Consider the following 12,147-nt stretch of genomic DNA (forward strand, 5'->3'; position numbering starts at 1 on the left):
TTCTTTAAGCAACTGAAATGATTTTTTTTTCAGCTACACCGAGCACTTGTAAAGTACAAAAGCTGAAGCATGAGTGCCTTAATAGTTTTATAAACTCAAGTCACTGAAATGGATTTTTGAAGAGATGGGAGTATAAAATAAAGGTCCTTTTCCTCAAAGATGTTTAAAAATGGGATAAGCAGCCATGAATCTGAGTGTGACAAAGTGAAGTACCAGAATTTAACTTTCAGTATGAAATAGTCTTCTAGAAAAATCTAGTCAAGTGGTACCAAATAACCAAAATACCAGAAAAGTGGGAAAAATTTACATTATGTAACTCTACAATTCACTAGAATGGATTCTCACAACCTTGTAAATAATATAAAGTCATTGTCTCATTTGTAAGACTGGAATTTAGCATGTTTGGGAGACTTGCTTGACATCCCTTAGCCATACTTCCTGTTAAATATGGAGGACTGGACAAAGGTATTAACTTCCATAAAATGAAAGTGAAAAGGCACACACTCACAAGATCAAAAGGGATAGATGAAGAAAAAGCCATATCTTTGAAGATATGAAGCACATGGATAGGGGGACTGATTTGGCTGACCCAAGAAAGTTGGATCATGATGAGCTAGGGGCAAGGAAAGCCAAGAAGCCACCCATTTTGTACCACAGAAACACCCAGAAGACCCAGATGCCTCCAGAGGTAGAGGCTAGGGTGAAGCTAAAGATAGGGCATCGTGTTTCAGAAGCACCAGGACCTGACATCTCCTCAATTCCATATGGTTCTGACTACCTCTCTTCAATCCCTGTGGAGGATTAGAGAGGGTAAGGGAGAGAACTTTCGGCAAGTAGGGGCTATCCTGGAAAAGATGGGGGGGTGGGTAACTTATGAAAAAGATTAAATGAAAATATCATAATGGATGTTGAGATTCTCTCTCCTTTACCTCTTTCTTCCTCCACTTCAAATGGCTGTTCAGTCAGCAGATCTTTAAAGAAAAGCTGGGGGTGCCTGGGTGGCTCAGTCGTTAAGCGCCTGCCTTTGGCTCAGGTCATGATCCCAGGGTCCTGGGATCGAGCCCCGCACCGGCCTCCCCGCTCCGCGGGAAGCCTGCTTCTCCCTCTCCCACTCCCCCTGCTTGTGTTCCCTCTCTCGCTGTGTCTCTCTCTCTTTTTTATTTATTTTATTTTATTTATTTTATTTTATTTATTTGACATAAATAAATAAAATCTTAAAAAAAAATGAAGAAAAGCTGCTAGGTTGCACAGCTCTGGGGAAGCCTTTCATACGCCATTTATGTGAATGCTACCCCTGGAGATGCACATGAAGGCTCTGGATCAGAAGCACCTTTGCAGAGAAATAGGACCAGCCCAAGAAACAAGACCCAAAAGATAATGATGTCAGAGATTCACTAACAGAATGGCCCAGCCAGGTCTCCTAATAGTGAAGGCAACCCTTTTCAAGCCCCTACTGGGAGGACAGAGCCTTTGATCTGCTCTTGGAGATCCCATACTTCAATATGAACCTCTAGCCAAGAATCACCAGATTACAGAAGTCTCTAATATGGAAGGCAGAGACTGAAATAATTAGGAAAAAAACTTAGAAAAAATAACACATGCAGGGAGAAGAGAATTACCATCAATGTTATCAGAGATATGAGAAAATAATGCATATATGGAAAACAGTGTTCTATTATAGTCAGAAACATTCAGGGAGCAAAAAGACCTCTTGGAAATTAAGAAATGTGCTAGCAAAAGGGCACCTGAGTGGCTAGGTCAGTTAAGCACCTGCCTCTTGGTTTGGCTCAGGTCAGGATCTCAGGGTTGTGAGATGGAGCCCCCTCTTGGGCTCCTCACTCAGTGGGGAGTCTACTGGAGATTCTTTCTCCCTCTCCCCCACCCCCCCGAATAAATCTTTAGAAGAATGATAGCAAAAATGAAAACTTGATAGAAAATTTGAGAGATAAAATTGAATATTCAGCTAATTTAGTAGATAAAGTAAAAACAAATTTTAAGTAGAATTTTTCCGTACCCCTCTAATAGAATTAAAAAAAAAAAAATTGACCAGTTCAAGAAATCTGACACCTGAAGAATATTTCTAGAAGTTGAGGTCAGAGGGAAAAGGGCAGGATATAATAAAACACAATTTAAGGAAACTCCCTAGAACTGAAAGATGTGTATTTTTACATTCAAAAGGCCCACTTAATGCCTGGAAAAATAAATGAAAATGAAATAGACTTATGCCTTAGTACATCATCATGAACTTTCAGTGCTTTAGGATCCTATCTGATTATTAACCAATAAAGTTAAATACATAATACATTATGTATTTAAACACTCTGGAATAACCTGGATCAAGAAGGAATTTAAAAGAGATAGAATTGAGAAATCAGTGGAAATAGGAATATGTAATAAAACCTGTAGGAGGAAATTGTATTATCTCAAATGTCCTCATTATTAAACAATGGAAACTGAAGGAATCAAATACTCACAAAATTAGGAAAGGACTACCAAAAGAGCCTGAGAAGACATTAATAAGAATGAAATAAGAAATTAATTAGAAAGCGTACAAAAAGGAAAAAAATTAAAAACTGGTTTTTGGAAAAAAAAACAAATGTCTAACTCATATCATTTTTTCCAAGCATAATGAGGAAAAAAAAATCAACAAGATCAGAAATCACAAAGGAGAAGTAACCACAGATATGAGTGAGAGTTAAAAGACTCCTGAGTGGAAAAATACTTGTGTGTCTGAGTGTTCTACAATAATTTTTATTAAAGTGAAAGATATACACAGTCCATCTTGAAGTTAAAAAAAAATAGAATACAAAACAATATGTACAGTGAGAACTCACTTTTAATAGACAAAATAAAATAAAAGCATATGTATGCATGGACAAAATGAATAAACAGTATGAGCAAAGGCCATCTCTCAGCCTGGGATTGTGGGTGATTTTTATGTTTTGGCTTACATGCGTCAGGAATTTTTTGTTAGTTTTGTAAGAAATAGACCTAGTGGTTATTGTACAAAAATTTTAATGAACATTTTTAAAAATTTAGGTCACTGAACAGTAATTGTTTAGTGTAACATTTAAGGGAAGACAATTTTAAATTTCCCAATTTTACTTTGCCTTCCACATCAACATGTATGTTTTATTTTGTAGCAACTTACTTGTTGTGGTGTTCCATGTTATTTAAAAGGCTGGGTGTTAGAAGGTGGGGGAGGGAGAGTAAAGTATTCCCCAAACCGAGGAGGCGCTTTTGAGATTGGAAAACGAAGCAGGTGACTCCATTCAGTTTACAGGAGATCTATTCAGGGTAACTTACTAACAGGGGGTTTAGGGCTGGGGATGATCCATGGCAATGGCATAATTATTCTCCAAGAAGTCCAGACCTTAGTCCACAGATTTTATAGAGGGAGGGGACAGACAGAGGGCATTAGAGTGAGATCAAAGTGTTCAGAAGTACCTGACAGCTCACCTTTAATCATGTGGCACTAGCTGTGCATCAGGAAGGGGAAAGACTGTGTTCTCTCTAACAGAGTCCTAGGAAGCCAAAGTAAGCCTCCCCACATTCCTCACTTCGGTGGGCATTTCTAAGGAATGTATATTAATCTCCAAGGGGCCTGGGATGTAACCGCAAGAGAAGTGAACATGAACATGAACAAGATGGAGGGCCAAAGATGGAGTCAGTACTGTCAGCCCTCCCACACTGGGACTATGGTAATATAGTAGAGTAACGATCATTTTCTTCTTTGATGAGCTAAAGAAAGCCATTAGGGGCAAACATTTGGCTCTTAATTTCTTTATTAAAGGAAAGTTTTATTATGAAAAACTAACCATACAAAAATAGAATAATACAATGAACTCCTATATCCATCACCATCTTCCACAATTATCGATGCATATTATTCTATCCATTTACCTCCAACCCATCGATGATTTTGAAACAAATACTAGGCACCATATCTTTTTGCTTATAAATATTTCAGTATGGATCTCTTAAAAAATAAAGATTGTTGTTTTTTAAAAAAGATTACTACAATGTCATTATACTACTTTAAAATATTAATTTCTGGGTTATCAAATATCCAGTCAGTGTTCAAGTTTGCTCAATAGTTTCAGATTCTTTTCAGTGTATTTTATTAGTATCTAAAGTTTATCTAATTCATAAGGTTTTTTTTTTTTAGTATTTCTTGATTCTTTGAATTTCTCTTCCAATTCATTAATTTCATATTTTGACTGCAATTAATTGATGTCTGCTGTGCTCATGTCCCTTTTTTTTTTTTTTTAAAGATTTTATTTATTTATTTGACAGAGAGAGACACGGCGAGAGAGGGAACACAAGCAGGGGGAGTGGGAGAGGGAGAAGCAGGCTTCCCGCCGAGCAGGGAGCCCTATGCGGGGCTCGATCTGAGGACCCTGGGATCATGAGCTGAGCCGAAGGTAGATGCTTAACGACTGAGCCACCCAGGCGCCCCTCTCACGTCCCTTTTGATAGGAGTTTAAGAGTTTCAATATCTATGGATTAGACAACTCAAAGGGAATGTAAGAAATCTACATATGTAGTTAATTTTTTTGGTTAATATTTTTTAAGTAAAAAAATTCACTTGATAAAGTGTGAAGGAATTGTTTGAAAATCACTCATAAAAAGGAATTGTGAAAAGATTTTTTACAAAGAAAACAATGCTATAATTTACGTTATATATGTGTTATTAAAGGGATAATTGAGAGTTGACATCTCTCTTAGATTCAGCAAACCACTCTCCTGGTTTTTTTCTAGCTTTGGTCTTTATTCTCAGAGCCCTTCACTAGGTCTCCTTCCTTTACCTGATCTCTAAATGTTTGGTTTCCTCAGGACTCAATTTTGAGCCTGCTTCCCTCCTGACGCCATCTTCTTATGGGATCTCCAAAATACCCACAGTACTAAATGACATCTTTGTTGACAAATCTGATTAAAAATACTTTCATGTAGCAAGTATAAAAAACAACCAAAAACAAAGTAAAAAGACAAATGATGCACTGGCTAAAAAATTGCAACTTAAATCATAAAGAGTTAATATAGAGAACTTCTTAAAAGTAGAAAAGAAATAACCAGTAATCCTACAGAAAAATAGGTTAGAGATAAGAGTAGACAGATCACAGAAAAAGATGTAAAATTCACTTAAAAAGATAAAAAAAATTCTACCTCACTCATGATAAGAGAACGCAGATTAAAACTATACTGAGATACCATTTTTATTACTTCGCAGTTTGGCAAAATTCTAAAAGTTTGACCAAATACTGTATTGATGAGGCAATGGGAAAGTGAGTACTCTTTCATGTTGCTGGTGGACATTAAAAAAGGAAAAAACTAAAAAAAAAAAAAAAGGAACACACTCAGTAGAGGGGAATTTGGCAATGTTAGAATTACATATGTATGTATCCTTAGACCCCAAATTCTGTTTGTAGGAATTTAGCCCAAAGATACACTGGCAAAACTGTGAAAGGGCATAGACACAGAGCCATTCGTGGTAGCACTATTTATAATGGCAAAACCTTGGAAACAACCTAAATGTCCATCAACAGAGAACTGGTCAAATAAATTATGGTACATTCACTTGGTGAAGTACGAGGACTGTCTTTTTGGGCTATCAATCTAGGACACAGCCATATCAGGAAAAAAGTGATATACGATATATACACATGTGTTAATACTTTAACATGAAATTATGAAAAATGGATATTTATTTGAAAATGTTCTGTATTTAATTTTCTGTTACTTTTTAAAAAGATTTTATTCATTTATTTATTTATTTATTTGAGGGAGAATAAGAGAGAGCACGCAGACAAAGGGAGAGGGAGAAGTAGACTCCCCACTGATCAAGGAGCCCGAAGTGGGGCTCGGTCCCAGGACCCTGAGATCATGACCTGAGCTGAAACCAAGAATCAGATGGTTAGCTGACTGAGCCCCTCAGGTGCCCCTAATTTTCTGTTACTTAAATGCTGTTATTTAAACAAAACTATAGAACTTGTTAATAGTGGTAATTAGTAGTGATTGATAGGAACAACTAATTAAAAATGAATGAGAAAAATATATTTATAATATTCACACATTATAAACATTATACAGAGGATAATTATACATTATCCCTTAATACAGAAGTTTATTTTAACTTTTTTTAAAATATCTTTTTATTGGATTACTATGTACTTTTTTCCCTCTCTTTTTATTGAGGTATAGTTGACACACAATGTTACATTAATTTCAGGTGTGTAGCAGAGTGATTCGGCAAGTCTGTATATTATGCTCTGCTCACCACAAGTGTAGCTACCCTCTGGCACCCCTACAAGGCTATTACAGTACCACTGATTGTATTCCCTATGCTATACCTTTTATTGCCATGACTTATTCATTCCATAACTGGAAGCCTGTATCTCCCACTGCCCTTCTCCCATTTTGCCCATCCCCCCACCCTCTCCCCTCTGGTAATTGTCAGTTTGTTCTGTATTTATGGGTCTATTTCTGCTTTTTGTTGGTTTATTGGTTTGTTTTGTTTTTTAGATTCCACATGTAAGTGAAATCACATGGTATTTGTCTGTCTGACTTATTTCCCTTAGCATAACACTCTCTAGATCCATCCATGTTGTCGCAAATGATAAGGTCTCATTCTTTTTTAATGGCTGAGTAATATTCCATTGTGTATATGCATATATTTGTGTGTGTATCACATCTTCTTTATCCATTCATTTGTAGATGGGTACTTGAGTGGCTTTCATATCTTGGCTATTCTGTGTATTCTTAAGATGCATAAATGTAAGACTTTTGAAAAAGGATAATTAAATACAATAGAACTGACTAAACTGGTATTGCCTATACTTAGTAAAAAATGCCATTTTTTTTCTGTCATGTGGTACAGTAGGACGCTTTTACTCTATTTGCTTTTTTGAAAGCATTTCTCTGAACTGCCTGCAGGTTTTCAATTTCTTTTATGTAGTGGTGAAACTGAATACAGTCAGACGTAAAGTTCACTTTGGTAGCTCTGCTTTTATCAAACCCATGTTACACTGGTTCCTGGTATTAGTACAAAATGATGACATCAAGCTAAATTTCCTCTCAACATTAGTGTTTAGGCATGGAATACTTAGGATTTTTTGAGTCAAGATTTAGTCTCATAGGAATTCTTTTCCAGCTGCCAAAATGTCCATCTCCTCTATATCTATAGGCATGTTTAAGTAGACCAACAATTTGTCAATCAGTTCCTTTGCATTTATTTATTCATCATGTAGCCTATCTGATATCTAAAATGCCCATCATTTTTTAACACTGTGAAGCATATGGGATGTCATCATAAATTTAAACCTCTCTTTCAGGGAAAATGGTTTTTAAAGTGGAGAGGTAATTAGAATTTGTAAAAATAAATTGAATTTCAGATAAATTAAAATTTTAGTAAAGAAATTAAGCAAATCCTGTTTCACTTGGCTGCCTTGTTCTGGTGTTTTTGTTTTGTATTGTTTTGTTTTGTTTTTCTCACTGTATCAGTTTTTGTCACGATCAACACACAATACTGAATAACTCAGTTGCAGTCAGTTCATCCTTTTCTAGATTTCTTATGGCTTCTGCAAAGCTCATCAAATGGTTTTGGAGAAACAATATAGATTTCTTTTATTGTAAATCTTCCCTACATTTTTATCCTCAGTGCGTTTAGTGAGAACCTACCATATGCCAACCACCACCCTAAGTGAAGTAGATACAGATTTGATCAAAATTGGCAAAGCTCCTACCCTTATAAAACCTATTATTCTGTAAGAGACATAAAGATATATTTTTTACTTTTTAAAAAGCAACTATAGGGGCACCTGGGTGGCTTGGTAGGTTAAATGTCTGCCTTTGGCTCAGGTCATGATCCCAGGGCCCTGGGATCAAGCCCCCTCCTCCTCGGGCTCCCTGCTCAGCAGGGAGTCTGCTTGTCCTCTCCCTCTGCACCGCTCCGCCCCCCCCAGCTCATGCTCTTTTTCTTGGGCACTCTTTCTCTTTCTCTCAAATAACTAAATAAATAAGCAACTGTATTGAGGTTTGATTTGCAGGTGATAAAATGCACACATCATAAGTGTATATTTCAATGAATTTTTACAAATGTATGCACCCATATAATTGCTATCATAATCAAGATACAGAACATTTCTATCATCTCAGATCATTTAGCCCTATTCTAGTTAGTCCTTCCTTGGCAGGCAGGCAGTCACTGCTCTGTTTTGTCACTATGATTACATTTTTCTTTTTTAGAGTTTCATATAAATGGAATCATATTCTTTTGCATATACTCTTAATTTCCTTTGCTCAACATAATGTTTTTTGAGATTCATGTTTTTGCAGGTCAAGTAGTTCATCCTTGTTTGTTGGTAATTATTACATTGTATGGATATGCCACAGATTGTTTATCCATTCACCAGTTGATGAACATTTGGGTTGTTTCCAGTTTGGGATTATTAAGATTTTTTTAAAAATTTATTTATTTGAGACAGAGACAGAACATAAGCATGGGGGGGGTAGCAAGAAGCAGACTCCCCACTGAGCAGGGAGTGGGGCTTGGGGCTTGATCCAAGACCCTGATATCATGACCTGAGCTGAAGGCAGATGGTTAAGTGACTGAGCCACCCAGGCGCCCCTCCAATTTTGGATTATTAAAAATGAAGCTATGAAAAGTAAGTACAAGACGACACATTTTAATATTCCTAAGAAAATACCTGGGAGTGGAATTGCTAGATCAAGTGGTAAGTGTTTGATTAATTTTCTGTTCAAGTGATTGTACTGTTCTGCATTCTCATCAGTAACATATGAGAGGTCCAGTTGCTCCAAGTCCTTGTCAACATTTGGTGTCGTCTTTTAAATTTTGGCCATTTTAATGGGAATATAGTGGTAAAGGTGGTTTCTTACTCCTGTCAGTCTACTTACACAATCCCACTTTAAAATTGATCATTTTATTAATAAATTTTTAAGAAAAACTTAAAACATTTACAAGTCTGAAAGAAAATGGCTTGCTTGACTCTGCAGATATTTTGTTTCTATTTTCCCTCAAGAAACCGCCAGGCTCTCTAGGAAACATAAATCCTGTGTCAGGCAGCACTAGCTCGACGAAGCTCACAGCCAGGCTCTTCTTGCATGGCCACAACTGCTAAGGTCTACAAGTACTTTCCCTGCTCTTTTTTTCCGCCTTAGCGTCACCTTTCTAAGAATTTCCCAGAGAGCCGCGCGGGGCGGGGCGGGCTCTGCGACCCCCCTGGCTCCACCCCTCACGGGGACCCGCCCACTACCCGGCACTCTGCTTGAGGCAGGAGAAGGAAGGTAGCTTCCGGTCTCGCGATTGGCGCTAATCCCGCGAGAAGAGAAGACGGCTGCCATCGATGGCGGTGGTGAGGGAGGGGGTGTGGCCGGGGCGCTCGAAGTCCCCAGGAGTGAGGGAGAGGGGGCGGGGTCGCGCGCACCGGGCGTACGCATGCGCGCACGCGGCCGGTCGGGCTGGGCTGAGAGGGGAGGGGGCGGCGGCGGCGGCTGAGGCGGCGTCGTTATTTCCGCGGTCTGGTCGGTGCGTGGCGGCGCGGGTGGCCACGGGAGAAGTAAGTAGGGACCGCCCGTGCAGAGCCATTGAAACTCCCTCTCTCCCGTGTCCTAGAGCCGCAGCCCCCCGCGCGTGTGGCGGACCCTGGGGACACTAGGTCACCCTGCGGCCCCGGCCCTCCCGCCGTGCTTCAGGTAGGAGCTGCAGGCTCCCCTGTGTCCGCTGCCCGCCGAGGCCCCGGCCTTGCCCGGGCTACGACCCGGCACCGGGCGTGCCCGGCCTCCCGCGCGACGACAGCTCTGTCCTTGCTTCCGCGCCCTGTGGGGCCGCGGCGGGGCTGACCCGGGTAGGGCGGACGTGGGGCGGGTCCCCGCCTCAGGTGCGCCGCCACCCTGGGCCGGGCGGGTAGGTCCCCCGCCAGGCGCTCCCGCACTTCGTGCCCACTGTGCAAGGCTCTGCGGGGGTCATGTCGGGCCGGGGAGAGGTCGGCCCAGAGAGCTCCAGGCAGGTGAGGGACCACCCTGACTTGAATTTAGTTGCCTCATGGGCTCCCGGGCAGCGAGAGGGGACTCTGAAGAGTGAGTGCCTTGGTCATTTGTGGCCAGTGTGGAAAGTTGGAAGCTCGAGTTGATTCTGTTTGGACCAGTGGTGGGGTGGCTTCTGATTTTTTTTCTTCGATGGTGGGCAAACTCTTAAAGCCCTGGTAGGTGCTGGGCTATTAGTAAATAAGCAGCAGTAGTGTTGATGTAAGATTTAATTGCATTAAGATTTTCTTTTTCCCCAGTGCCATCCTCAAACTCAGGTCTGGCAGTTTAGTAAGACTTGCGTCCAGGACTTGAGCGAACACACATGGCTTGCAAATACTCTTGCCCTGAAAGCCACAATCTCTTTTACACCAGTGTTAATTTTATAGGCATTATGGTCATGAAAGCTTCTGTAGAAGATGATGATTCAGGATGGGAGCTCAGTATACCAGAAAAGATGGAAAAAAGCAATACAAGCTGGGTGGACATAACCCAAGATTTTGAAGAAGCTTGTCGAGGTGAGTTTGAATTTTTGGACTAGAAATTGAAAATCTGGGAAAAGGTAAAATAAAATCTTGATTGCGATTTGTAGCCTAAATGAAAAGAAATCAACAGGTAAGTGTGGTTTATCAAGTTTGTTGACCACACTTACTCATTCTCCACCCTCTAATTTTAACTTTCATTTAAAGCCAGTCAGTATTTGATAGTGCATGAAATAGTGATGTTGAAGCAAATGCTTCAATTTTTCTAGCTTTAAGTAACAGATTAGAGAGTACATGGCAATAATTTCACATTGTGGAAACATGAATTGTATTGACCTAAAGATGGTAGTAGTATTGTATATATGAGGTTTTTAAATAATCAAATCACATGATTCACTGCTTAAGAGGCTCCAGTAGCTTCCTGTTCCATGTAGAATAAAATCCATATTCCATCCCTATGGCCTGTATGGTCTGGTGCCTGCCTACCACTGACTTCATTTTTGTACCACTGCCCCACTAGGCTCATTATGTTAGTCACAACGTCCTTTTTATGTCATTAAGCACACCAGGGCAGTTTCCCCTTGGACCTCTGCATATTTCTTTTTCTGTGTTTTAAACTGCTTTGCCTCCAGGTCTTCACATAGCTGTCTCTTTCCTGGCCGGTTAAATGTTACCTCCCCAGCGAGGATGTCTCAAAACAACTAATCTAAGTAGATTTAGCCCTGTTCTCTTCTGTCCAACTCCACCTCAGTTGAATCACTCTGTTTTATTTTTATCATAAAACTTATCTACTGTCAGAAACTGTCATTTTCAGTTAACTTCTTGTTTATTGTCAACCTTACCCACTGGAACATAAGCTCTGTGAGTGCAGAGATCTTGTCTGTAACTCTAGTACACAGAATATTGCCTGATATATAGTAATAGTTTAAGAAACTGCATAGGCATAAGTGATTAGAGAAATGAGCGTGTTTGTTGTCTGAGGGGAATGAGCCTTAGGGAGAGACTGGAAAGAGAAAGGAACAAGTGGTAGAATGAGAGGGGTGCCTGGGTGGCTTAGTTGGTTAAGCATCTGCCTTCCGCTCAGGTCATGATCCTGGGGTCCTGGGATTTAGCCCCGCTGCAGGCTCCCTCTGTGCACCCCGCCCCCCAACTTGTGTTCTCTTGCATGTTGCGCATTCTGCCTCTCAAATAAATAAATAAAATCTTTTAAAAAAATGGTAGGGTGAGAGCTTGAATTTGAAGAGAGGATGGGATCAAGAACATGGTAGAGAAATTAACTTGGGGAAAAGAATGAGGAATTACTGAGAGGAGAACTGAGGTTAGGATTGGGGAAGAAACAGGTATATATATATTTTTAAGATTTTATTTATTTGAGAGAGAGAGAATGAGTGGGGGGAGGGGCAGAGGGAGAAGCAGACTCCCCACAGAGCAGGGAGCCTGACGTGGGACTTGATCCCAGGACCCTGAGATCATGACCTGAGCCATAGGCAGATGCCCAACTGACTGAGCCACCCAGGTCCCTGAAACAGGTATATTTCTAAGTGGATGGGGAGGAATGGTGGAGGGATGCACACCTCGATGGCTTCTATTTTTTTACTGAACAGGGTTAAGTCTTTGGTGCTGG

At 40.1% G+C, this 12,147-nt stretch overlaps 1 protein-coding gene across 4 annotated transcripts in view; it reads left to right on the forward strand.

Annotated features, from left to right (window-relative positions):
- The first annotated feature begins 9,295 nt into the window (after window positions 1–9,295).
- The window catches only part of NAA35 (N-alpha-acetyltransferase 35, NatC auxiliary subunit), a 97,791-nt gene continuing 94,939 nt past the window's right edge, over window positions 9,296–12,147 (forward strand). For 2 of the 4 annotated variants that reach the window (XM_032392957.1, XM_032392961.1), the window contains exons 1-2: window positions 9,497–9,575; window positions 10,431–10,559. In XM_032392957.1, the coding sequence (XP_032248848.1) occupies window positions 10,436–10,559 (124 nt within the window). In that variant the 5' untranslated portion in view covers window positions 9,497–9,575; window positions 10,431–10,435. Of the gene's footprint in view, window positions 9,372–9,496; window positions 9,576–9,624; window positions 9,712–10,430; window positions 10,560–12,147 lie in introns of those variants that run through there. The other 2 variants (XM_032392959.1, XM_032392960.1) reach the window with 2 other exon arrangements.

This window comes from Phoca vitulina, unplaced genomic scaffold, assembly GCF_004348235.1.
Source record: "Phoca vitulina isolate PV1807 unplaced genomic scaffold, GSC_HSeal_1.0 scaffold70, whole genome shotgun sequence".
NCBI classification, from domain to species: Eukaryota; Metazoa; Chordata; class Mammalia; order Carnivora; family Phocidae; genus Phoca; species Phoca vitulina.